The 25,865-nt window shown below is 46.6% G+C and overlaps 2 protein-coding genes across 4 annotated transcripts; both read left to right on the forward strand.

The window, feature by feature from the left end:
• The first annotated feature begins 1,393 nt into the window (after positions 1–1,393).
• On the forward strand, positions 1,394–4,605 carry LOC117000725 (small ubiquitin-related modifier 3-like). 2 transcript variants are annotated; one of them, XM_033068675.1, is made up of 4 exons: positions 1,394–1,463; positions 1,659–1,799; positions 3,125–3,196; positions 3,498–4,605. In XM_033068675.1, the coding sequence occupies exons 1-4, from the start codon at positions 1,443–1,445 to the stop codon at positions 3,558–3,560; spliced, it is 297 nt and encodes a 98-aa protein (XP_032924566.1). In that variant the 5' UTR covers positions 1,394–1,442; the 3' UTR covers positions 3,561–4,605. The 2 variants fall into 2 exon arrangements, with proteins under 2 accessions (XP_032924566.1, XP_032924567.1); XM_033068676.1 differs by having other exon boundaries at positions 1,430–1,463; positions 1,671–1,799.
• Positions 4,606–5,114: 509 nt separating this feature from the next.
• UBE2G2 (ubiquitin conjugating enzyme E2 G2) lies at positions 5,115–23,379 on the forward strand. Of its 2 annotated transcripts, XM_033068673.2 has the most exons (6): positions 5,115–5,197; positions 10,476–10,511; positions 10,598–10,643; positions 15,816–15,934; positions 19,521–19,661; positions 21,460–23,379. In XM_033068673.2, exons 1-6 carry the CDS (start codon positions 5,155–5,157, stop codon positions 21,570–21,572), a joined length of 498 nt encoding a protein of 165 aa, XP_032924564.1. In that variant the 5' UTR covers positions 5,115–5,154; the 3' UTR covers positions 21,573–23,379. The 2 variants fall into 2 exon arrangements, with proteins under 2 accessions (XP_032924564.1, XP_032924563.1); XM_033068672.2 differs by lacking the exon at positions 5,115–5,197 and having other exon boundaries at positions 8,869–10,511.
• Positions 23,380–25,865: the final 2,486 nt, after the last annotated feature.

Genomic DNA, 25,865 nt, shown 5'->3' on the forward strand with positions numbered 1-25,865 from the left:
GGAGAAGTGGACTCAGCCGGGATGGATCTCATATTTAAGGGGTTTCCTCTGAAGAAGCTCGGAGCCCTTTCTGCCCCCTACCTCCATCACCACCAACCTCCCAACCTGCTCTCACCTGGCCTGTGTAGTGAACGAATCAAAGGTAAGGAATATTTTTCTTCATTGCCTCTCTGACAACTCAAGTTTAAAAATTTAAAGTTTTACTCTTCCTCTAGCAAAAACTTGAGTTCCTCCTTTATTTTGGAGAATAAACCTTGTTTGAAGTCATGAAGAGGGCTTGTAGTTGATACATCAGGCGACCAAACAGAAAAGCTTCGACAGATGAGAAAAGCGAACAATAAACTTTTTGATTCATCAGGTGAACTTCAGCTGGATTCCAGCGACCAGCCAATGAACTTTAAGGAAGCAAACATGAATCTGCCCACGGACATGCTGTTGCTCTGAGATGGACATGACATTGCCACTCTCCAAACCCTCTATAAGCAAGTGCCACAGAAGCTGCAGCTGCTAAATCTACGAAGTGTAGATTGCAGATTTAGTCTTTGCTGTCTGCTCGTGCCCTCCCACAGTGCTGGTCCAGCTGCCCGGCTCTGCTCCCTCACAGTCCATCCCTCACAGGGTGGACTTCAGCACATGGGGAAAGACCCAGCGGTGGTAACCCCTTCCCTGTGCTTCATGCAATTATTCTTGGCCTTCCCCCACTCTTCTATCTTCTTTCTTTTCTCTTTTATGAAAAAAAAAAAAAAAAGTTGAAATATCACTTTGGATCCAAACATTTAACCTCGTTTGTGTTTTTAACTGCATCACTCAAATTTGGGCCTCACCAAGGCCCCAGGTCAAAAGCAGTGCCCTCCAGGGGGGAAGTGCCAAAAAACACAGAAAGCTCAAAACCCCAGCTTTCTGGGATCCAACAGCTGGGGTTGTTTATCCTGGAGAAAAGGAGACTCAGGGGTGACCTTATCACTCTACAGCTCCGTGAAAGGTGGCTGTAGTCAAGTGGGGTTGGTCTCACTCACCAGGCAGCACTGGCAGAACCCAGTCTCAAGGTGCGGCATGGGAGATACAGGTTGGATATTAGGAAGAAGTTTATCACAGAAAGAGTAATAAAGATCGGACTGCTTTGCCGGGAGGAGGTGGTGCAATCACCATCCCTGGATGTATTTAAAAAACGACTGGATGTGGCACTCGGTGCCATGGTCTAGTTGAGATGTTGGACTTGATGATCTTGGAGGTCTCTTCCAACCTAGTTATTCTGTGATTCTGTGATTCCGGGGGTGTTCCGGGCTGCTCCGGGGTGTCCCGGGCGCTCCCCTCAGGCCGGGCCCCGCGCCGGAGCACAGCGCCCCCGTGCGGCTCAGCCGGGACGCGCCTGCACGCGGCCCCGCCCCGCCCCTTGGCCGTTGGCCACGCCCCCAAGGCCAGGCCCGGCTGCCCCCCCCGCCATGTCGAAGGAGAAGCCCCGGGTGAGGCGGGGACAGGAGCGGGAGGAGCCGGCGGGAGGGAGGGACTGGAGGGGAGGGCGAGGAGCCGCCTCTCCGCGAGGCTGCCGAGGTGTCCCGCCCGGGGTGGGCGGGAGCGGGGCCGGCCGAGGGATGCCCGGCCCGAGCGGGGTCGCGGGACTCACCCGGCCCGGACTCTGAGCCCACCAGACCCTGCAGTTTTCCATCCAGGGTGGCGTGAAAACGGAGAACGAGCCCATCGACCTGAAAGTTGCCGGGCAGGACGGCTCCGTGGTGCAGTTCAGAATAAAGCGGCGCACCCCGCTGGGCAAGCTGATGAAGGCGTACTGCTGCCGAAAGGTGGGCGCGGGCACGGCCCCTGGGGCTCCCACAGGCACCCAAGGGCTCGGCCCACCCGGCCAGCCCCGCTCTGACCCCCGGCCGGCCCCGCTCTGCCCGGGGAAGCGCCCCCGAGCTGGTGGAACCCTCGCCGCTGCTCTGCCAGCATCGTGGGATAGCCTTGTGGGTGTGCAGGTGTGCAGGAGGATGAGGAGCTGGGATGCTGGCAGTGTGGAGTTCTCCATCGGTGGATGGAAGCTGCCTCTTCCTCCTCTGGTGCTCCCGTGACAGTTACAAAAATTCCTCCCGTTCTGATCCTGACTCTGAGACAATTCACTGACCCTCAGTCCTATCATCTCCAAAAACTTCATCAACTTTGAGTGCTTTCTCCGTTTGGAAAACAGCACAAAATAAATTCTCCAGTGCCACAGCTTCCTCATGGGTTGTTCCCTCCTCCCTTCCCGTGTCTCCTGCTGCCTATTGCACAGTTGTGTCTGCTGTGTTCCTCAGTGCCATCCTGAACTGGGGAAGGATGAATCCCCACAGCTCAGTTCTGAGCCTGGAGCTCCCAATGCCCCTGCTTCACACAGAGCAGAGGGTGGGCATGTCAATGGCTTTGGAAATGGAGTCGGATTTTGTTTGCCCTTGTCTGTTACTTGCAGGATCCTTTCTGTGCTTATTCAAACCTTACTCTCTGCCCTGCTCTGTGCATGCTGCACCCTGAAATCTCTCTGGATTTTTGGGTAGGTACAGGGAGTTTTAGCATTCCTGTGTGTGACAGAAGTGTGAATCACATGGATTTTGAAGGATTGAGAGCAACATCCTCAATCCCTGATGCAGGGAATAAAGACTTCCTCATGTGATTAAACATTGTCAGAATAGGATTCAGTAGTGTGGTAACTCAGGTTTTAAGGGCAACATAAAGTTACCAGCATTTGAGCTTCCTCAATATAGACAGCAAGACAAATATGCTCTGTGTCCTTGGGTTAAATCTTAATCAGAGAATCACAGAATGGTTTGGGGTTAGAAGGGAATTTAAAGCCCATCTTGCTCCACCCCCTACCATGGGCAGGGACACTTTCCATTGTCCCAGGTTGCTCTAAGGTCTGTCCAACCTGGCCTTGGAAACTGCCAGGGATGGGGCAGCCACAGCTTCTCTGGGCAACTGTGCCAGGGCCTCACCATCCTCACAGGGAAGAGCTGCAATCAAAATCTGTCTTCTGTCATCCCCCTTGTCTTTTGAGTGTTAAATTTGTTAGCATGTGTTTTGACAGCAAATCCATGAATACTTAGTTTGGATTCAGAAACACAAGTGTGGTTTCTCATGTATAACTTTGAACTTGCAGGGCTTGTCACTGAGGCGTGTTATGTTCCTGTTTGATGGACAGCCAGTTAAAGGAGACGACACACCTGCACAGGTATGAAAAACACTCTTACTGCAAATTGCTACACAGATATTCAGATGTCTGAGTGATGATCAAAGGGGCTTGAAATCAAAATGATCCTGAAATAGTTGCTGTGAGTTTAGCATGTTCCAACAAATTTATTCAGGGTGACTGATGGAAAGTGTTTCATGTCTTAGTTAATTAAAGTTATTCCTGAAGTGCTCTATTTCTGATTAGGAGCAGAGAGCCAAGTGCTTTTGTCACCAAGTTTTCTGCATTACTTACAATTTCCATATTTTTAAAATGTTAAATGAATCCTGTGTTACTCCCACAGCTGGAGATGGAACACAAAGACACGATCGAAGTGTACCAGCAGCAGACAGGTGGAGGGTGCTAAGACACAGCATCTTTTGGAGAACAGTTTGAGGATCCTCATCACACCTCACTCTCTTGTCTGTCCCTGGATTTGCTGTTTTATTAGGGAACAAATGAACGTGCCTGTCACACGGGGCTCTTCGAAACTTCAGAGGATATTTACAAAAGTTGCTTGTTGTCTTTGACATTCTGGGTGCAGGAGTCAAAATAGTATCTGCAGGGATTGAGCTGTGTCTAAATTTAACCATTTTAAGTTCAGATTAAGTTATGTGTGTTGTCTCACTGTTGTTAGCCATTTTTTTAATACATTGTTTGTATATTATTTTTTTTTCTTTGAACTTGTGGCCTAAGCATTTATGCATGTGTTAGGACCCTGAGTGTTCACTCCTAGCTCTAGTTGGTCTTGCCCCTCTGTTTTAACTCAAATTATATAATGTATTTTCATGCCAAGTGTGAGTGCAAAATTTCCTTTTAAGTTGCACTCGAGAGAAGGAAGAGAGATACAGGTTTTAAGTTTTCAGCTCGTTACAAATTCAGTCAGTCCCTTGGGCAACTTGAGTGGGGCTGGAACACAATAAAGTGTTCAGGATAGGATTTAAATACTTCAGGTTTACATATCTTTTTTTTTCGTATTATGATAAAGTTGGCCAAAATATACTCTAATGCAGAAATGGGATATTTTTTTTTTGTCCTGCACTATTGCAGAACTGGAAGTAGCAGAGCAGCTGGTCCAAAAACTAAATGCTTGTGATAGAGTAGCTGTAGTTTTTTGTGGTGCAAGCTTACAAAAATCCCATCATTGAAATTCCAGGTATTTGCCGAGGGCTGGGCAGCATCTGTCCCTTTGCCTTGCTCCCTTAACTTTGACTCTTTCTCTGTGGTCACTGGAAATCTGTGGCCTCTGGTTTCTTTTTAATCTTTCTGGTAGATAAACTTGGTAAATGAGGGGGGGAAATGCCTTTTAATGTCACCGAACTGTGCAGAAGAGCTCGTAAGTGAGGAGAGACATTTATGTGTTTTCAAAGTAATAATGATAAATAGTAATAAATGCTGTCCCGCCTCTCCAACCTTGCTGAGGTTTAATTATTTGAGTGGGGGTTTGGATTCCATGAAGCCTGTTCCAGAGGAATTTTAACTCAGGCTGTCCTGCTGCTCCATGGAATCATAACCAGCCTTTTCTCTTTCCATTTGTTCACCCTCGCCACGCTCCTGCTTGCTGACATCTCGCTGGAAAGGCCTCTATTCCCTTTTCCATGTTGCCGGTGAGCTGTGGGGGGGAATATCCCGCGGATCCCATCGTGCGTTCCCGGATTTCCACGTTCACGTTGCCCACAGCAAATCCAGTGAGGCCCCCGGGCCCTGCCTCACGCTCTCCATGGCACATCCCGGCAGGAAAGGCCGAGCGGGGGCTGCTCCAGGGAGCCCCAAGGGATTCCCCGCCCAGCCGCACCCCCGCACCCCCCCGCAGTGCATGGGCGGCGCGCTCCGCCGGGCGCGGTGCTGGAGGACCGGGCGCTACCATCGAGCAGGCGCGGGGGGGACCGAGCGCCGCCTGCGCCCCGCCCCGCCCGCGGCCGCTCCGGCCGCGCACCCGGAAGCGGCGGCGGGGCCGCGCCATGGCGGGGACGGCGCTGAAGCGGCTCATGGCCGAGTACAAGCGTGAGTGGCGCTCCCTGGGCCCCTCGCGCTGCCTTCCGGACGGGATCGCTCCAAGAGCCCTGGAGGGCCCGCGGGCCGGGCGGGGCCGTGACGGCCGCGGGGCTGGCCAGGCCGCGGGCCTCCTTGGGCGGCCGCTGTTCACCCTCTCCCCCCGCCGGCTGCAGGGCCCTGTGTGCGTCCGTACAGAGCTCCCCGGGGCGGGGGTGAGGGGCTCTGGGCGGTATGGGGCACTGCCGCCTTGGAGGAGGCTGTGGGAAGGGGGTCCTGCCTGCAACCTTCCCGCTGGGACAGCGAGCGGCTCCCGGTAACACCGCTGGGAGTCCGTGGCTCCAGGACCTTAGGCAGGGGGAGGCTGGGAACTCTGGGCGAGCGGCCAGTTATTTGGATGTTTTTCCCTGTTAAATTTTCCAGCTGGAACAGAATACAGGTATGGAAATCTCTGTTGCAGAGCTCAAAGGTATTTGGAGGTGTTTGTCAGGGTAGATACCTTCTGGTTGTGACTGTCTCATCCTTGGAAGTGTCCAGGGCCAGGTTGGATGGAGCTTGGAGCAAGCTGGGCTAGTGGAAGGTGTCCCTGTCCATGGCAGGGATGGAATGAGATGAGCTTTAAGGTCTCCTCCAACTCGAACAATTCTGTAATTCTGTGAAGTTCTTAATGGAAGCAGCGTGGTTAGTAAAAGGATTTAAACATGAATTTAGTAATGAAGGACATAGACTTGTTTGTGTAAAAATCAGTGGGATGTGACTGCAGGGGCTGGCGAGCAGTGGTCCTCACCCCAGGGACCAGAGACCTGCTGTGGTGGGCTGGGGCCCTCTGGGAATCCCAGTTCTTCTGGGATGGCTCATCTGCTCCCGGGTGAGTTTGAGAGGTCCAAAGGTGCCTTTTGTTGGCGAGAAATATTTGTTTATGTAGGTGCTTTTGGGCTTTAATGCTCCAGCTTTTATTTACAGCAAGGGAGTAGAATGGAGAAATGTTGGTGGGGATAGAGGGAGCTGGGCTGTAAGAACTGCCTTTACTTACTGTGCTGCCCAGGCTGTCCAGGATGGGGAATTGTTTCTGTCATCATTTAGTGGAACACTCCAGCCTGTGTGAAAGAGAGTATTTATAGACACACATTTGCTGCCAACACTGCCTGTTCTCAGGCTGCTGTGCAGAGCACAGGTCTCTAAGCTGAGCTGTCACACCAGGGGCTCCCCACCCAGCTCAGGCTGCTGCCACTGACAGCTGGAGTGCAAACCCCACAGCTATGTGGGTAAAGTTTGTGCTGACAGTGTGTGCCCTAGAAATCTGCGTTTTCCTGTTGTAATCCAGAGGCAGTGACCTGAAAAACAACCACAGAAAGTCTTGGCACTGCTTCTGTCCTCTCATATCTATCCCCTAAGTCTCAAAAAAGCATTTGTGATCCTTTGTTGTTGAGGAGCACAGAGATCTTACTGGAGTGTCCTGTATGAATGAAATCTTTGGGAAAAGTGGTATAAAATTACCTCAGAAAGATTTTGACTTACTGCCATAGGCAGACATGAGGTGAATCTGCTCTGCCTCGTTTCCCAGGGTAACACTAGTCGTGAACAGAGATAACGTTTTGTCTGTGATCTGCCTTTACAAGCACTTTCCCATGCCCAATAAAGCACAGTATTGTAAAAATGGAATGTAACTCACAGTGGCTGACTGCTCAGTGCTTTCTGGAAACCTGAGTTGCAGCAGTGCAGTAAGACAGACATTTTGGTGTCTGTGGTTTCCCCTCTGCTGCATGTCCAGGTTTGTTGTTTTCCTTTAACAGAAACCCCAGAATCAAGCCTGACTTACAACCTTTCCCAAGTGTTTCTCTAAAGGCTGACAGTTAATTGTAGCTCTTCAGAAGCTCTTAGCCCTGTAGAGATTTTCAGCAAAAGTTATTTTGAAAAATAAAAAAAAGCTCCTGGTTGTGGGTAGTTCTGCTGCCTCTTTTTTTCAGAAAAAGAGCAAGTCCTACCTTGGGAGAGGGCTGGAGTCAGAGGTTCAGCTCAGTGTGAAGTTTCTCCTGCTGATGTGTGTTGCTGGCATGGATGTGGGCGTGGAAATGGTTTTCAGTGAGCCTCTCCTGAGTGCTCACCTTGGATGAAATCTTGTATGTGTTGTGTACAAAGTTGTGAACACAATTTTTTTTCTTACTTTCTCTCTTCTCTGTCTCTTCCCTTTAGTTCTTTCTAGTCATGACAGAGGAGTTTGGTAGTCAGTGCCTTGCTGGTGGGTGTATTTTCCTTACCAGACTTCTAATTCTTTCCATTTTTTCCTTTTTCAATTTTTGTCTTTCATCTTTTTCTGTGCATGTGTGCACACACGTTTAAGTCTTAAAGATTTATCATTTCCTTCTGTGAAAAATTCTTGACATTGTGAGGAGTTTCTACCTGTTGGAGCCCACATATATCACTGCATTTTGGGAGAGCCTGTGAAATTGCACTGGTTTTCTTTCCTTTTGAAGAAGGAAGTGAAGGTGGCTGTGGACATCCAGATGACACGAATTGGGTTTTTTGTCTTCATTTGCATTTTTGACTTTTTCCTTTCTCAGATTTACTATCTACTCTGCCAAAATTAGTTTGGCTAAAGCTTTAAAAAAAAAAAAAAAACAAAAAAACCCCCAAACCAGATATAAAAAGGGCATCAGTTTTATTAGTGCATATGTCTGTTGGTAATTCTAGATCTATAGTAGTATTAAGGCCTGACATAAATCTCTCAGTAACTTATATTTGCGAGAGTTAAGAGATGCAAACCTTCTTTTTCTATGTTTACTGTTTCTTGATGCAAGATCTTGAAGATGTCTTATGTTGGCTGAAGTTTCAAGTCTGAAATGGGTTAATGTGGAAGGATTAAATCTCCAGAGACCCAAGAACTGCAGTACAGGCAACAGAGCAATGGATTGTAATGCCCATATTTCTTTGCTTGTTTGCTAAACGGCTGCAGTTTTTAGGAAACATACTGTTGAACTTCTTTTAATGATGATCTTTTCAATCTCCTCAGTGCTTTAACAAGAAGGTGTATTTTCAGTTCTCCTGAGAACCATCTCCAAGGTGTAAATGGCTGATAATGACTCCACAAAGAGCAGTGAAATGGAAAGGAAGGTGCTGATTGTTCGTGCAGCAAATCTGCCCCAATTCCTAATAGAAACATCAGCTTCTCTCGAGTCAGATCTGTTGTACACTTACAAGCCTTTGTTCCCAGGGAACAAATAAAAAGTTGCACCTGGGGGGGTTTAGATTGGCTATTAGGGAAAATTTCTACACTGAGGGTGACTGTTTGGCCTAGCTGATCTGTCAGAGTCGCTCTGCATGTGATCAGAGCATTGGGTTTAGCCTTTCACTGCTTTCTGCTGCTCACTTGTAAATAATTAGACACCATCCCCCCTGCCATTCCTTTGAAGTGACCCTGTTTTGGAGGCTTTGGTGAGCTGTGGCAGCTGATGCTGTGTCAGCTCCTAGTGGTTCATGGTGTGCCTCTGAAAACTGGGCTCACAGTTTCCATTTGAACAACTCTGGAGAAATCACAGGGTAGGATGGCACCATCCCTGTGGAAAAGGGGTTTTCCTTTCTTAATGACCAGGTGCAGCAGCAGCCACTCAAAATCAAAGCTCCTGTGCCCTTGAATGCCCAGTTTCTACCTTACCTGATCCTTAAGGATTGATCCATCCTTTCTTTAAGAGGGGAGCTGAGCAAAGAAGTGGAGAATTGAACCTCTGTCCTCATGAAGACCCTTTGCTCTGTGGGTTTTGGCTGTTTCTTCCTGTTGCCCCTGTTCTCCTTAGAGTCGAGTGCTGTATGACACAGTCCACTACAGAGACTGCTGCCAGCTTTTCCAGGGAAACATCAGAGGGATTTTCTTCTTAGAGAGAACCACAAGATGGAGCAAAATGATTCCAGGAGCTCCTGCATTTGACATCTCCCTCTTCCTGTCTGAAAAACATCAACAAGAACAGCTATTAGAGACCCACTGTGAGGCTGGAAAAACCTGCCATGGAATGCCAGGACATGTGGAAAACTGTAAAGCTGAGTTTCAGTCTGCTGCTGGGCTTTGGAACTTCAGAGAGGGCTGTGCCAAGGTTGAGGGCACTCTGAACAAACAGAAGAGTTCCATGATCTCTCCTGGAAGTGCATCTCAGCATCTTTGAATCTTGCAGTAACAGAGCTCTTGTAAGACAGAAATCTGTCCTGTGCAGCACTATATAGTTTTCACCTACAGCCTAAATAGAAATTAGGTCAGATGTCTCATTTATTGTTTTGTCACTTCACATATTCCCTGGGTCAGTGTTCCTGTTTATTTTCCTGTGTGGGAATGCCTGTGGTGGTTCTTGTGGCTGTGTTGTGTGTGTTACTGGTCACTGATGTTCCAGAGCCATTGATTAGGAAACACTGTGCTGGATAAGCAGCTGGAAGTGTCACCTCCTGCCACCAGCTCCAGCAGCTGTCCTGTGGCTCACTGGAAGCCTTGGGGCTGGTGGTGAGCCCCCAGGACTGCTGGCTCATTGCTTGCCTGTTTGTGGCTGAGCTGTGCCTCAGCTGCTGCTGCCTCCCTGCAGAACATCAGAAACTAGAAACTGATTATCAGTGCACTGATAAATCTGGTTATTTTATCAGCACATGGTGTACTGGCCTTCAACAGCTTGAAGTAAGGGTCTGATGCTGAAGATTGATTCATGAATTTGGAATTGTATCAATTTCCTAGAGAAAGCCAGGATTGATGGATCCAAACTTGCCTGTGCAGCCATAGCTGTTTATTGCTGCTGCTTTTTTTCTTTTAACTCAGATTTTCTAGGCCATGCAGGAGGAGTTGGATTGAATTTAGGGAACAGAGCTACTTGTCAAATCTCTCATGTGTCTGCTTCTCCTGTTTTTTTGTTGTTCTGGGTTTTGCACTGAGGTGCATCAAACCTAAATGGGTGCAGAGAGGTTACAGGAAAATTTCAGGCTGTTGTGGTATCCAGGAAACACCACTGAGGTGCAAGAGAAGAGCATTTCCCAGGCTTTGTGAAATGTTCTTGTCTTCCTTCTCAGGTTTCAGTTATTACCTCTGTGAAGATGGGGAACTTGATTATCCTAGAGGTCTTTTCCAACCTATTCAGTGATTTCAAGGCTAGTTCTAGGAGCCTGAAAAACCCCAAAGTGCCAAATAATTTTGTCTAGAGCACTGTCCTGCATCAAGCAATGATGGTGGGGCCCCTGTGCTAAACCATGGCCACTCAAACACCCCCTGAAATGCTTGGGCTTGCAAATCACCTCAATCTTCCTTGTGTTTGTGTTTTTGCAGAGCTGACCCTGAACCCACCAGAAGGGATTGTGGCAGGTGAGGAGCTGAGCAGGATTTGTGCACTCTGGAGCTGTAACCTTGTGTTCAGGTAGCACTGAGCATTGTTGTGTTCTGTTTCACAGGTCCCATGAATGAAGAGAACTTCTTTGAGTGGGAAGCCTTGATCATGTGAGTTAATACTGTTTGGTGTGTGAAATCAGCTTCTAGGAGAGCAAGAATGTATAAAAGTACTATTCTGTATGACATCAGCATTGGCCTGCCTTGGGCTGGAAACTCCTGATCCAAACAGGGAGTTACATTGGGCTTTAAACAGAGTGACAGAGGCAGCATTGGTGATGTGTACAACTTGTTATGATAACTTCTTGTACAGGTGTCATAATAATAAGCTTGCAGATTTGTCAGGAATCCTCATTTGGGCTCCCTTGGATATATGTAACATTTACAAACATTGTAGGAAACAGTTACTTGTAGGTCACACATACCTGTTGGAACACTGCCTAACTGCAAATGCAGGACAAGTTTTGAGTGGAGCAAAATACACAGATTATTAGTGACAGGAGAAAAAAATCAATGTCTAAAATTAGTTTACTTACTATTCAGATTTTTTCTTTAAATGTTGAAAGATTTCAATCACAAAAAGTGTTGAAATTTAGGTAAAAATTCTTCTGAAGTTCTTTACACTTATGAATCAGTTGGTGTTGTCAAGAGCTGGATGCAGTGGTTTTGTGTAGAAAGAGATTCGCTCTTCTGTTGGTGAATAGCTCTGACCTGCTGTGTTTTGGGGGTGATGAAGACTGCTTTACAAAGCTGTGTTCTCTCTCTTCCTTTCCCTAGCTGATGAATGTGGTTGTTGATAGCAAGATTTGCTATAAAAAGACAAAATCTTTTTGCCCAGCATCTTACAGGTTGTTCTCCTACTCATACTGTACTTTCTTTGGGAACTTTGAGTACAAGGAATAACAAGGAATAAGGTGATTTGTTCCAAAATAAAGTTTTAAAAAGCTGGAGGAGAGGGGAAAAGGCGTTTGTCACTCACATCTGACATTTTATGCAAATACTGCACAATTAAAAGGTGAAGAAGCTCCAGACCTCTGAGGCCATCTTGAAGCTAGTGGTCTGTTGTTAGGGTAGATCCTGGCTCTGTATTTCAGGATTCCTTTTGGTAGGAATTGGTGATTTCCTTTCCTCCAGCCAGGGCTGGGTTGTCCCAGAGGACTCTGGGGGCAGCAAGCAGTGACTGTGATCTGGGCAGGTTTTCCCTGCAACCACCAGTGCTGACTGGTGAGATTCTCAGCTGGCGTGGGTGGCAGAGTTTTCCTAGCTTGGTTTGCTTGGAATGTGTTGTCTAGGGATGAAAAACAAGATTTTTGTCTCTTGGGCTCAGGCGTGCAACCAGTACAAAAGCGAATTCCCTATTCCACACAAGCCGGCTGTGTGGGTGATCCTGCTGCATGGCAAGAGTTATTTTAGACCTTGGTGAGTGGAGGTTTGGATTACCACTGCTTGTTTGCTCATTGATGGCAAGAGTTGGCAAATGCCTCTGCTTATGTGCAGTGATTTCTCCTGGGATAACAGGTTGTGCTTCCTGGTAGCTCAGTCCCCTGTAAATAAACACTTAGCATGGAAATAAGTTGTTTTGTTGCCTGACACCAGAGATTTTGGCTGCAGGGTCTTGTGCTTTCTGTGAGAGGCATAGTCAGCACATCTGCTTTGTAATGGGCCAGATTTCAGGTCAGACAGCTGTGATTGCTTGGAAGTGTGGAAATCCCAGAGGATTTAATGCACTTCTTGGAACGTGGAAGGAAATTCCTGCTTACTGGTACTTCCTCCCAGCAGAGGTGTTGTGGCTGAGTAGAGGTTTCCTGAGGGACACTCAGAAGTGCTTCTGAATTGCCTAGAAAATACCTTTTCTGATGTTTCCTCTCACATCCTTAAAGAACAGAGGAGCTGCTTGCAGACTTGAAAGCCCTTTAAAGTGCTGAGTGTTGAGCTTCAGGTCTTTGTCAGCATAAAATGAGAGGCGGAGGTGCTTTAATTTTGGTTTCTGTATTGTGTGTGTGTCATAATAAAGTTATATTTTAAGATCTGCTCAATTTTGAAGCTGTGATACAATAGAAACATGTTTACCCCAAACACATTTGGTTACTTTAATCTCTTTACAAACCCTGTTAGTAGCAGTGTTTGCAATACTTTTGGAAAGAAAGTTACATGACTTGTTTGTGTTTGTCTGTGGTGATCTCCTGCAGTGTTTTGTAATTTCAAATGTGCTGTGGGAGATTCAGGGATTGAGGTGTGTAGATGAGAAAATGGGAGTAAAGCTGCCTTCAGATTTTTAGACAGATGAAGTGCAAATGGTAAGAAACATAATTGTGAAAAGAGCAGAATACTTTTTTTCCTTCACCCAGAGCACATATAATGGCACATAACTTAAAAAAAAAGAGACCTAAGAGAGAAAAGACATGTCTCATTTATCAATTCAGAGGTAGGCTGGGTAATGTTACATAGATTGATGTAAGAGCTTGGCTTGGAGATAAAATACTGCATTTTTAAATAATGGAAATAATAATTTGTATCTCCAGTGTTCTTGTCTGCAGCAGCAATGCTGGAGGAATGGGAAACATATAAATGTTAAGACCATAATAAAATAAAGGAGAGAATAGATCTTACACTCCTATGAGTGTGATGGGAACAGAACTGAAAATACCCATGTGAAAACCTTTCTGAAGACCAGAGATGGGGAGGATTGTTGAATGCCAGATCTTTAAAATATAATTTCAGGAGAGTTTGCCTTATCTTGCTCAATTCCCTAGCACTGCGTGAGGTCCTCCAGGCTGTGTTGTGTTCATGGATTTCACATTTCAAGGCCAAGTTTTGCCCTGTTTGGTTGGCAGGTACAAATGTGTGTTGCTATTAAAGTTTATCCTCAAAAGACACAAAAGCACACCATGGTTAAGAGCTTTATTAGCCTAAAGATTGCTTGAAAACTAAACAGTAGAAATTGAAGTCAACTTATCACAAAGCTGTTGAGAAAGGTAATTAGATCTATAATTAGGCTTATGACTTTTGTTTCCATTCCCCTTTTGGGCATCTGATGATTGTGGGGTTTGGTGTTTTTCCAGCATCTTTTTACAAATAAGCCATTTGCAAATGTTTGTGAAGCTGTGATTATAGAATTAGAATCACGGAATCGTTAAGGTTGGAAAAGACCTTTAAGACCATCAAAATCCAACCATTCCCTAAGCACTCACAAATCCACCACTAAACCATGTCCCCACATTCACGTGTTTTTTGAATGCTTTCAGGGATGGTGACTCCACCACTGCCCTGGGCAGCCTGTGCCAAGGCTGAACAACCCTTGAAGGCTTCAACAGTCCCTTTCTTCAGGGAAGAAATTTTTCCCAATATCCAACCTAATCCTCCCTTTTTGCACCTTGAGCTTGTTTCCTCTTGACCTGTCTTTTCCTGGGGAGCAGAGCCTGACCCCCACCTGGCTGCACCCTCCTGTCAGGGAGCTGTAGGAAAAGGTTCCCCCAAGGAGCCTTTTCTCCAAACTAAACACTCCCATTAGGTGTCCTCCTCAAGGTACTTCTCTCTTGTTTGGAAGATACCCACCATTCTTTGCCCCTTGCATCCAGCTCCTGGAGGTCAGAACTTCTCATTTTCATGCTTTGTCTTCTGCCAGCTTTGGAGTGGCTGCAGGGCAGGGGGGTGATTGCAGCAGCTGCCATGCTCTTACCTCCCTGGCCCTGCCAGTGTCAGTTGTGAGCTATAAGTGATGCTGTCAAGTTCAAATGCTGAGTGTTTTGTAGTTACAAATGCTGTCTTGGATTAACTTTAATAATTTCTTTGAAGTTGATCCTGGCAGCGCTGAGTGGCTAAAACAAAAGCATTTTGCTCACATAATGCAGGGCCTAAAATGGAGTATGTTGGGTTGAGTGTATTTGACAGAAGAGCCCTTAAGGCTGTGGGTTTGCTCTCAAAACAGAACATAGACACCCACCAGCTTTTCAATGCCTGTATGTACATACTCTCAGAAGTTCAACAATAAGCCTTTAAAATGCAGCTGGAATTAAAATGGTCAGGAAAAAATGCATTCAGTTTACTCTCAGATGTGAATTGAATCCTGACTAAATTAAGGGGAAAGGCCAGAAAGGGAACAAAGTGGTTGAGATGGTTTAGCTTTCATTCTTGCAGAATGTTGGTGCATTTCTCTTACCTTACCTGCCAGTATCAATATTAATGTTTAAATCACTTAGTTCTTGTGTTTATCTACCAGCCAAGTCTTTTGAATCCCAGAGTTAGAGACAGTAAGTCTTCTAGGGCTTTAGGATTTGCTGCTCTCCAAATTTAATGTTCTTTCTGGCATGGAGAATGTGGATTGGGAGGAGGAGGAGGCATGAATATATTCCTAACCCTTACTTCCCAGACAGTGGAACCTTTGTTTGAATGGCTTTTTACTAAATACATGAGGTTTCCTTGGCAACAATTTTCAGTGCTGAAGCTTTTTTAGTCATCTTTCCAATCAAGGGAAATCATGTTTGTGTTACAACTTCCAGATGGTTCATCAGGTTTGAATAAATCATGCCTAATAAACTTGTTTTTTGCTCACTTTCCACAAGTGTTTTATGTAGGCAGGGTAAAATAGTTGTCTTTATGTTCTCAACTGGATTGCACTTTGAACTAGATTCTGAACACAATAAGGAAATGTTTCTACAAGAGCCCTGATGAAGCCATTTGTTATCCACCTGCACTCCAGCGAGGGCAAAGTCATTACCTGCAAAGACACATTGTTGTCCTGCATCTCTGCTGACAATTATGGTCTCTGAGCTGTGTTTTTATTTTTACAAACCTTTGCTGTGCTTTCTGCATCAGACAGTGATAAGTGTTTGTGTGGTTGTACTAGATACTGGCAGTTGGGATCTCTGTGGCATTTATAAATTAATTTTGAGCTCCAGCATTTGACATCTCTGTCTTGTAGAGCATAACAGTATCTTCAAAGGCACAGGAGTCCCACACCTGCCTCTGCTTTCGCTTGACGTGCAGACACTCAAATCCTGGAACATGCCTTGGAGCCAGATACTCCAATTATATCCAGACACACCCTGCTAATTAAACAGTGTTGTGACCTTCCTAGTAATTTAGCGTGCAAGCTTTGATTTCCCCCTCGCCTCCCAAGCCTCATATTTGGATTTAAGTTTATGAGGTGTGGGGTGAGAGCACCTTAACTCTTTGTTTCCTGGAGAAGATGGTATAACCCATGCCTCACACATCTCATTAGACAAGAATTTGTGTGCAAGAGCTGTTTGAAACTTTGGTGAATAACATTTTATCTGTTCCTAGGGGTCCTGAAGACACCTGTTTTGAGTATGGGGTTTTCCCTGCCATCCTGAGTTTCCCGCTGGATTACCCCTTGAGCCCTCCCAAGATGAGGTTCACGTGTGAGATGTTCCATCCCAACAGTGAGTCTGATGCAGCAGGATGCATGGGGGGGTGGGTTGCTTGTGCAGCTTAAAAAGAAACCTTTGCAGCAGGAGATCTGCCATCCTTCCCCAGGGTGGTTCTCTCCCTTTCCAGCCTTGAGCAGGCAGCACAAGCAGTTTTGCTCTTAGGGTCCTTTTCTCTTTGTTCCATTATTCCTCACGAAACTTTTCCTCATAAACAGTCCAACAAGGATTCTAGCAATTCCCATGCCTTTAAATTTTCTGTACAGTATGTGAGACTTAGTGAATTAATACAAGTTCTTTCCAGACACAGAATAGTAGAATCTACTGAGTTTGGAGGGACCAATCAGCATCATGGTGTTCAACTCCTAGCCCTATGCAGGACACCCCAAGAATCCCACCATGTGTCTGAGAACATTGTCCCAACACAACATGAACTCAGTCTTGCTCTCTGGCTTGTATTTAGGTATTTTGGAGTTATTTTAATGACTGAAAAGTTGTTCATGGGTGCAGATTTATTAGGCATCATGGCTTTTGCCCCATGAAATCACAGGCTTAGCATTTCTGAGGGGATCTCTCTGAAACACAGAGTGCTCTGACCAAGCAGACAACACATTTACAGGTATTTAATGTTAAGATTTTGCTGGCCTTTGTTCTGTGGTGCTGGTTGAGTTAGAGATCTTTTCCAACCTTGGTGAATCTGTGATGGTGACAATATTATCTGAAGACTCTTCAGTGGGAGTAATTGCAGTGACAAGAAGCACAGCTAACAAGTTTGAGCCCTCAGCATGAATAAAACCTTAAAACCCCTGTTTGCAGCCTGGACTGCTACTTTCTAGAATCAGCCTTGGAATTCTGTATAAAATCATTGCTTTTGACATCTGCTGAATCAACATGGGTTGTGCAAAGGTTGTTTATTACTACCCAGGTTTGATGGGCTGGATCTGTGTTCAGGCTGTCAGATCTCTGATTCTCAAGACCAGGAAAAGGCAAATGCTGCTCTCCTAGTGCTTCCTTTTCAGCTGACATTCTTGCACTTGGAAAACACAAGTCATAATCTCAGCTGGGACTTGATTTATTTCACCCTACATACAAGGACTTTTGCAATTTCTTGAAGTTTCTCTGTTACTCCCTTCTGAAAGCACCACTTTTGTATGTTCTTGCCCATTTAATCCACAATTTTCTGTTCACCTGTGGAAGTCACACCTGCATGTCATAGCATAGAGCTGTGTGGACATGCCTAGGGGAGTGTGGCATCACCTCTGGAGCTCTGATGTCCACAACAGGGCACTTTGACACTTGAAGCAGTGCAGCCATGTCAGCACCTTGCTCCACCTGGACCCAAACTTCTTGCCAGGACTGGTCTCCGTGAGCAAATCCTTATCCCTGCAGCTCCAGCTGTGGCCTTGGCTTGAGGTTCACTGCTTGCAGCTGTGTTGTGTGCAGCACTGCCAGGAGGAGTGGGGTGTGGAGAAGCACAAATTACCTGACTCCTGTGTTAAAGAGTGGCTTTACACATGGGTGTTTCTTCCATGGGATAATTGGAACACACTGGATGGTCAGCTCTTTAAAGCCCTGTGACTTGGAGGCTTCTTAATCTGAAGCTGAGATCACCTGAAGTAGACACTTGAGTCTTTCCTCTCAGCTGGGGTTGTGGTGAGCTGCTTCTGCCCAGAAAGGGATGGCTGGGCTGGGCTTGGCTTTTTCTGTTTGTTCCTCCCTCTGTGAGAAATTGCAAGGGAAATGTTTTAAAAGTCTGGTGTGTTCCTTCATCCTTGCAGTTTGTGTTATGTGAAGGGGGAATTGAGATACCACAGAAGTGTCTTCTCTTACATTAAAATGACCTTCTTGGATACTCTGGCAGAAGTCACTAGTTAGTGATCAATGGCATTGCTTGCATTGGCACTGAGCATCAGTGTGGGGACAACAGAGGATCTGAGGTGGTTTGGGAAGGATTGTTGGAAGGGACATTAAAACCATCTTGTTCCACCCCCTGCCATGGGCAGGGACACCTTCCACTGTGCCAGGTTGTTCCAAGCCCTGTCCAACCTGGCCTTGGACATTCCAGGGATGGGGCAGCCACAGCTTCTCTGGGCACCCTGTGCCAGGGCCTCACCTCCCTCACAGGGAACAATTCCTTCCCAATATCCCATCTAACCCTGCCCAAGTGCAGCCCAAGTCCCTCTCCAGCTCTCCTGGAGCCCCTTTAGGCACTGGAAGGGGCTCTGAAGTCTCCCTGGAGCTTTCTCTTCTCCAGGCTGAGTGCTCCCAGCTCTCCCAGCCTGTTTCCGGAGCAGCTCTCTGTGGCCTCCTTTGGACTTGTTCCAACAGCTCCACATCCTTAGGTTGGGGGCCCCACAGCTGGGCAGGGGTAGGTCTCACCTGAACAGAGGCAGAGAAGATCCATACATCTTCCTGGAATCAGCCTTTGATGTCTTGACTGTGCTGCTGTGTTCCAGCTGTTTTAGATGAGGCACTGCACAGACAGGAGACTCCCTCACCAGTGAAATCCCTTCTGCCACTGGGTTCCTGGTTTGCAAGAAGTGCTGATTCAGCACCTGCTGTTTTCACCTCTTCCAGCTACTGATAGACCAGCTCCAGTGCCCAGCCTGGGGCTGCAGGAAGGACTGTCAATAAAAGTCCTCCACAGTGCTTCCGTGCTTGGGCACACATAGCTGGGTGAATGGAAGGAACTGGAAGTGAGCACAGCTGCTCCCAGCAGTCATTCCCACCTTGTTTTGTCCTGCTTTCCTACCAATGGCACCAGTTTGGTCACCTGAGGAATAGAAACCCTGAAATTATTGCACTAAAGTTGTCATTCTTTATTAGCCTGCCATGCAGGAGAATTATGCCATGTTGGTAGAGCAGTATTTTCTTTTGTGGTGCCTCTTCAACCTTTGTTTGGTTTCATTACCAAGTCAGTAGAGTCCAGGCTCTGTAAAGACAACTTGTAGTGTTGCTTGTGCTAAAGGTGGGAGGGGAAGCACCTGGATCCTTAATTCATAGGTTTCCTTGTTTCCAGGTGCTTTAATGCAGCTGAACTTAAAGAAAAAAAAAAGTAGTGGGAATTCTTCTGATTGCACCTCAGTAATGTTCAAAAAAAGATCAGTTCTACTGTTCATAGTAACATTTTTTTTCCTCATGTTTATAATATAATAACATAACACTTTTCCCTCCTTTGTGTAATCCTTTTCATGGTCACAGTCCAGTGTAGGACTCCAATATGCATTCAATGCATTCATTTCCATTTCAGTAGGACTGGTTACCTGCTTGGAGCTGTGTCTGTGCATAAATTCTTTCCTTATTCCACCAGGCTGCATCATTCATTTTTTCCATGGAGCCTGCCACTGATTAATAAATGACACAAGTGCTCCCAGCAGATTTCTATTGGGGAAGGAGTTTGTTAAATTTGCTTAAAGAAGATTTTTCCTAGGTTTTTTTCTTTCAGATTTTGTGTCCTCTTGCCTAAAGAGAAAATTTAAACCTGGATTTAGTTTGAATCACAGAAAAACCAAATCTCAAGGCTGATCTATACTCAAGACTGATCTGAAGATGCTGAGCATTTCCACTAAGTAACAACCAATCCTCTGTACTTTTTGTGCAGTTTACCCAGATGGGAGAGTGTGCATCTCGATCCTTCATGCTCCTGGGGATGATCCCATGGGATACGAGAGCAGCGCGGAGCGGTGGAGTCCTGTGCAGAGTGTGGAGAAGATCCTCTTATCAGTTGTTAGCATGCTGGCAGGTGAGCACTGCTGTCCTGTCTGCCCTTCCTGAGGGAGCTTTTTGCTTTTTGCTTTGTTCACTGAGCAAAGCATGTGGAAAGCTGCTCAGCAGCAGCCACACTTCTTAAAGCCCTGGTATTTATTTATAAATTTGTAAACCAGTGCTCAGAGAAAGGTTGGGAAAAATGCAATTTGTAACAGCTGTTCCTGTTTGGGAGTTACTGCAAGGCTTTCCTTCCACTCCTGAGACAGTAGGGGTGGATCAGGTGGTCCCACAGCCTCAGCTGCTTCCTTGCTCCTGGACAAAACCCTCTGTATTTGCTGTGCTGTCTGTGCAGCTTTTACAGCTGTGGATTACAGCCTGTGTTGGATTTGGCTTTGGCAGCTGACAGGTTATCAGACCTAAGCAGTACAGTAAACTGCAGTCCAAGGCCTCTGGTTCAGAGGCCAGCACACTCCATTTCTCTTTGTTATTCCTGGCCTGGGAATGTGCCCCACTGCCATCTCTGGTTCAGAGGAAGGCTTCTTGAGAAGACACATGGAGTGAAAAACTTTTTGTGGAGCCTTCCAGATGGTTTCCCCTAAATCTAATAAGGGCTATGGCTCAGCTCTGTCGTGTACAGCTGTCTGAAAGATGGATCATTTTCCACACAATGAACAGAGCCACTGAACTGCCTGAAGAGGGCAGAGCCATGTCCCTTAGAACTGGTTTTGAAGGATAAGTGAGTTTAGAAGCTGCAAAGTTGACCAAGCAACAGATTCTTGCATGGGATTGTTTTAGCTTTGGAACAGTGACCTGCAGCTGGGAAGTTGTGCAGACAAATAGTGCCCATGGATTCCCATGAACTTGGTTTGTGGTGCAGCCTTACCTGGACTGGGAACTGTGGGAGTCACCTGGTCTTGTTCCCTGCCTGTGCATCCTGTTTGCCTGTGGCTTTTGGAGAAATTAGGCTAAAACACCAGTGGTCAGCTTCTTTCAGGATATTGGAAAACTCTCAGCCCTGGCTCTGCAGGTAGTGTAAGCCCAAGTTTACCAGACCTGCACACCCTGCTGGTTTTTAAGGTGGATCATGTGGAGAAGGATGGGAGCCTGAGATCCTGCCATGAACTGGGCAGGGATGGGTGTGGACTGGTGTGTCAGGGAAAGTGAGCAGAGTATGTTAGTGCCTTCTGGAACCCCAGGACAGAGTCCTGCTGTGTGCTACCCATAGAGCTGATAAATCCTGGGTGTCAGCTTACCTTCATACAAAATGGGGAGCCCCTGGGACTTCAGCACTGCGTGTGCTTTGTAAAGCGTTCTGAAGTCATTGGATGAAAGATGTTGCACAAGTGAAAGCATATTCTATGGTTTTCCTTGGATTGTTTTGTTGGTTGTTAATAGAACAAGCCATCCCAACAAGTGACAGTCTGTTTGGGTGGCCTGCTTGGAGGGGCTTTGTGTCTTGAGAAACTGGAGAACAAGAAAACGAAAACGTTCTGCAGGGAGAAACATGCGGTTTTAAAAGGCCTTGACAGTACTGGGGGTGCCCCATTGTGTTGACCATGTGCATGGTGGGGCTCCACTGCTGAAAGCACAAACAAAACAAAATCCTGCTCCTGTGCCACTTTTTTCTTGCCTAAACTCGAATCTGTTGTGATAGCCTTTCTCTTGTGGTCACTTAAATCAGAACCTTTTGGGAATCCAGGAGCTGTTACTGGATTTCCTTTTGTGGTGTTTTTGCAGTCTCAAGGAGGAGAAGTGTTCCAAACCTTGGAAGTGGCATTCCTGAAGAAGCAAGAAGCTCCATTGCCCACCTACCTTTGTCTTTCTCGTTTCAGAGCCGAATGATGAAAGTGGAGCCAATGTAGATGCCTCCAAGATGTGGCGGGAAGACAGAGAACAGTTTAACAAAATTGCCAAGCAGATTGTGCAGAAGTCACTTGGACTTTAAGCTCACAGAGAGACTGAAGTGTTTTGTATTTCTCTCCACCTGGAAACGAGCAGTGCTCAGTGCTGGTACCAAAAAGGAAAACTTTGTAAAACCATTGGCCTAGTTTTTAAATTTGTTATTTATTTGCCATCTCTTTTCTTCCACTGCTCCAGAGAAGCCTCTAGTTCACTCACTAAATTGTGTGGAAAAGGGATTTAATGGTAGAGAAAAATACAGAGACAATGCTGTTTCGAAGGCTGCTTGTTACTACCTTTGTAGTGTGGAGAGCCTGGAGACTTGGCAATCTGCAGCCTCCCCCTCACCCAACTGCTGTTGGAGAGCAGTGCTGGTTTGGATCCTCTGCTGGCAGAATTAGTTGTGTTTTTATAGGTAGCATTGCATCTGGAGCAGCAGTAGACAGGAATTACTCTATCCATTCTGTACTTGTTAGGTTAAGGGCAGCAGTTGCAGTCAGAGCTGATTTGAAGAGTATAGTTAGCAGGAGAGGCTGTGAAGCAAGGCTGTAGTCAGGGTGTGTTAGCAAAGAAAGGAACTTTAGGGAGTGAGCTGTGAGACTGGCTGGGGATCTGGAATGGCCTGGTGTTCCCAGGTAACACTGGGAGTTTGTACTGAGCCTTTGGGTCAGTGTTGGCTTGGCAGAAATCCCAAGAGCTGCTTTATTAGTTCTTGAAGACGCTCAGTTGTAAACTTTACACTCAGTTACAGGCACAAGGTGTAAAGGTTGGATTGTCCAGGTTCACCTGGGCGAGGTAGGTCATTGGCAGTTGGAAAATCCAGTGAGGATGTGTTTGCTCTGCTGGGCTTTCTCATAGCTCTGCAAAAATATCAGCTCACTCTGGTGACACATGAGTGTTGAGAGGATTTGGCACTGCTTTGCCATTACAACCCTGTCACCTGTTTTTGGGTGGCAGACCCAAGATGAGCATGATGGACTTACAAAAATGACCTGTGGCACTCTACACTGAGTGCTCTTGTGTTTTAAATAGGAGCCAGAGAAGATGGGCTGTTTGCTCAAGGATGGTACCACGTGTGTTTTGGACTGCAGTGTTGTAGCTAGTGTGAAGGGTGCAGGAAATACCAGCTGGTCAGTTCTTAAAATTTCTGAGGGGCCTCTGCTGACCTTTCTGCTTTGCAAGCCAATCTCATGTGTAGGTCCAAAATTCTCCAATTTACTACAAGCAATAACATGCCCATTGATAGCATGGAATCCAATTCTGTTGGCAGCTTTAAATGGGCTAAATTTGACAAGGGCTGTTTGTTTTTTTTTAAATGTGGAAAAGTGTGACAAAGAAGGAGTCACACCATGAAGAAAGCTTTACAGAGGTGATGGTGTGCATGTGTGTGGCACAACTGTTCAGCATTTCTGTCTTGCTGTCTGTGCTGCACTTTGCCATCGTTCTGCACCTCTGAAGAGTTGTGTTGCTACAATCTGCTGATTTTACCTCCTTGTAGAAGTAATTGTGGCTTTGATGTCAGGGTGGAAGTGGGACTGGACATAGCTTGGCAACAGAGATGATGAAATAGTGTTGTACCTAACTAGTATTTCAAGGCATACAGGAAAATGTAGCACTTTACGCAAACTGGGAGTGTTTTTGGGAGTAGAGGGAGGGTTGCTCCTGGGAGTACTGCAGCCACCCTTGGGAGCAATGCTGGAGAGCTGAAAGAGCCATGCAGAAATACAGACATGGCAAAAGTGGAGTTTGCCTAAGTGCTGAGTGTTTTATTCATGTGTGCTTGCTCATTATCTTGATTTTATGGTGGGATTTAGTCTGTATACTGAAAATAAAGTGATTATATTTTCTCCTTTTATAGTTGTACACAAATGTATTGCAGTGGGTGTTGTATATGAGTAACCACATGGCCAAGAGACGTTTTCTCTAAAGGAGTGGAAGGGTTCATTGTAACCCAGTTAAAACATTTCACTTCAGGAGTGAAAGAGCTGACATGGTTGCATGGACTTTCCAGGCAAATGTCTTGTCTCTAATGCTGGCAGTGGCTGGGTAATTCAAAGAAAACTATCAAAATCTGATGGTGGGCTGATGTGGTGTAGGATGTCATTATATCCATGTGTCTGGCCTAGGAAGTTCTTGAGGATGTACAACAGGTGAATTAATTCAGAATGTGCTGATATCAGCACTTGGATTTGAGGAGGACACACAGATCATGGAGTCACTGGGTGGTTTGAATGGGAATGGACCTTAAAGACCATCTAGTTCAACCCTCTGCCATGGACAGGGACAACTTCCACTCAAGCAGGTTTCTTGGATGCCCAGTTCTTACTCAGAGTTTCCATAGTCCCCAAATATCTGTCCAAAAGTAAAACTTTCTTTTTAAGTGACTGACATGCAGTGGCCTTGCTGATGGGTGTTTGAAGAAACCCAGTGACCATATCTACCTCTCAGTCTTAAAGGTGACAAAATGTAGGCAGAAGTTCCCCTCAGAGGACTAAAACTTGGTGTCAAGGTGAGAACTGTCCCAGTTGGTGGCTGTTTACTCAGCTGAAGCAGGTGGGCAAGCTTTTGTGTTTGTCAAAAAAATTTGTTTATTTGGGAAGGAATTGTTCCCTGTGAGGGTGGGGAGGCCCTGGCACAGGGTGCCCACAGAAGCTGTGGCTGCCCCATCCCTGGAAGTGTCCAAGGCCAAGTTGGACAGGGCTTGGAGCAGCCTGGGATAGTGGAAGGTGTCCCTGCCATGGCAGGGGGTGGAATGGGATGAGCTTTAAGGTCCCTTCTCACCCAAACCATTCTGGGATTCTGTGCAAGGTTTAAAGGTGTGGTTGGCATATTAGATACCGTATTTGCCAAAAAGAGCTCAAACTTCATTATTCTGCAACAAACTGAATCCTTGCATAAAGCAGGAGGATTCAGCTGACACAGTGGAGGTGTGTGACTGGCTGGGAGGGTCTCATGGTACAGACACCTTACTGCAGGTGGGGAACACCTGGAGGTTAAAGCTTGTAAAGCTGGTGTGTAGCTCCTGGGCTAGACTTCCCTGAAAGACTTAATTGTGTCCCTGAATGAACACTCATGTTGGCAGGATGTGCAGTACTGGCCAGTAGCAATGTTTTTCTGAGCAGTTGTCTTTTTTCTTTTTGTTAAGCCTGAAACACTTACTATAAAACATGTTCCTTGGGGAGTGTCAGAGCTCTACAGGTGTTATGCATGTAGGTAAAGTATTAAAGATTTTTTTAAAAACGCCTTTTCTCTGGATTATATTTGCTTTAGGCTTTTATATAAAAAAAGAACCCCAACCAAACCCTTCAGCAAAGCTGTAGAAATACAAGCAACGTCCTCTTTAAAGCCTTTGTATATACACACATCCACACACGCTCACTGTTGTTTTTCCTTGGCAGAGGGGCTGTGTCAGAACACACACAGTGGGCTGTGAGACATCCATTAACTGGGTTGGTGTGCCTTTGAAAGTGTGAGAGGCGTTGGAGCCACATGAAACGGCTGCAGCTCGGGGGCAGAGCCAGCCCCAGGCTCCCTGCCAGCTTTTTTTTTGCCTTTCTGGAGCGATATCTTGAATGGAAGGTGGTGTTCTGCCTTGGGATGGATGCAACAGGGAAGCTCTGTGCCTTGCTGTCTTCCTGAAGTTGTGACTTGGTGAGGATGCTGTGGTTTCCCCTGTGAGAATGGAAAGGAGGAGCAGCACAGATCTGAAATGTCCCTTCCCAGCTGTGCTGATACTGGGATTGTCTTGGATGTGGGATTGCAGCCTCCCCTGTCCTGTGGTGTGGGGCTGAGCCAGGGCAGGGGCAGGGAGGGAAGCTGAGCATGGGAGGTCCTCACAGCACCCTGGCAAAACCCAGCACAGGTCGCATGTCCCATGTGCCTTCTCTTTCAAATGTCCCTCACTCAAGGGGAGATGAAAATCTCTGTGCTTTGGGAAGCTCAAAGACTGGAGGAGTGTGAGGGAAGGGACGCTGGGGGTCTTGCTGCCAGCTGGAGGTAGAGTTGGGGGTAGAACAGGAAGGGGAAGGTGCAGGAAGCTGGAGAATTCCTCTAGCACCTGAGGGTCTGAGCTGCCAGCCCCGGTGAGGGCTCCTGATGTCCCCTCTCCTGCTGCTGGGTGCCACACCAAAAGTGCTGTGCCAGGCTCCCTGGTGCTGCAGGGATCAAACCCTTCAGAGGAGGGAATTGCTCAAGCCATTTAACATCTGGTGGTGCTGGGTGGTGCTCTCATGGCCCCATGGGAGTGTGGGGTGCCTGGGAGGTCTGTGCCTTCCCCATGGCTGCAGTCCTGGTGATCCTCCTGCTTATCCCAGCCTGCTCTGCTGGGTCTTCTCCCAGG

This window comes from Catharus ustulatus, chromosome 10, assembly GCF_009819885.2.
Source record: "Catharus ustulatus isolate bCatUst1 chromosome 10, bCatUst1.pri.v2, whole genome shotgun sequence".
In the NCBI taxonomy this organism is placed as follows: domain Eukaryota; kingdom Metazoa; phylum Chordata; class Aves; order Passeriformes; family Turdidae; genus Catharus; species Catharus ustulatus.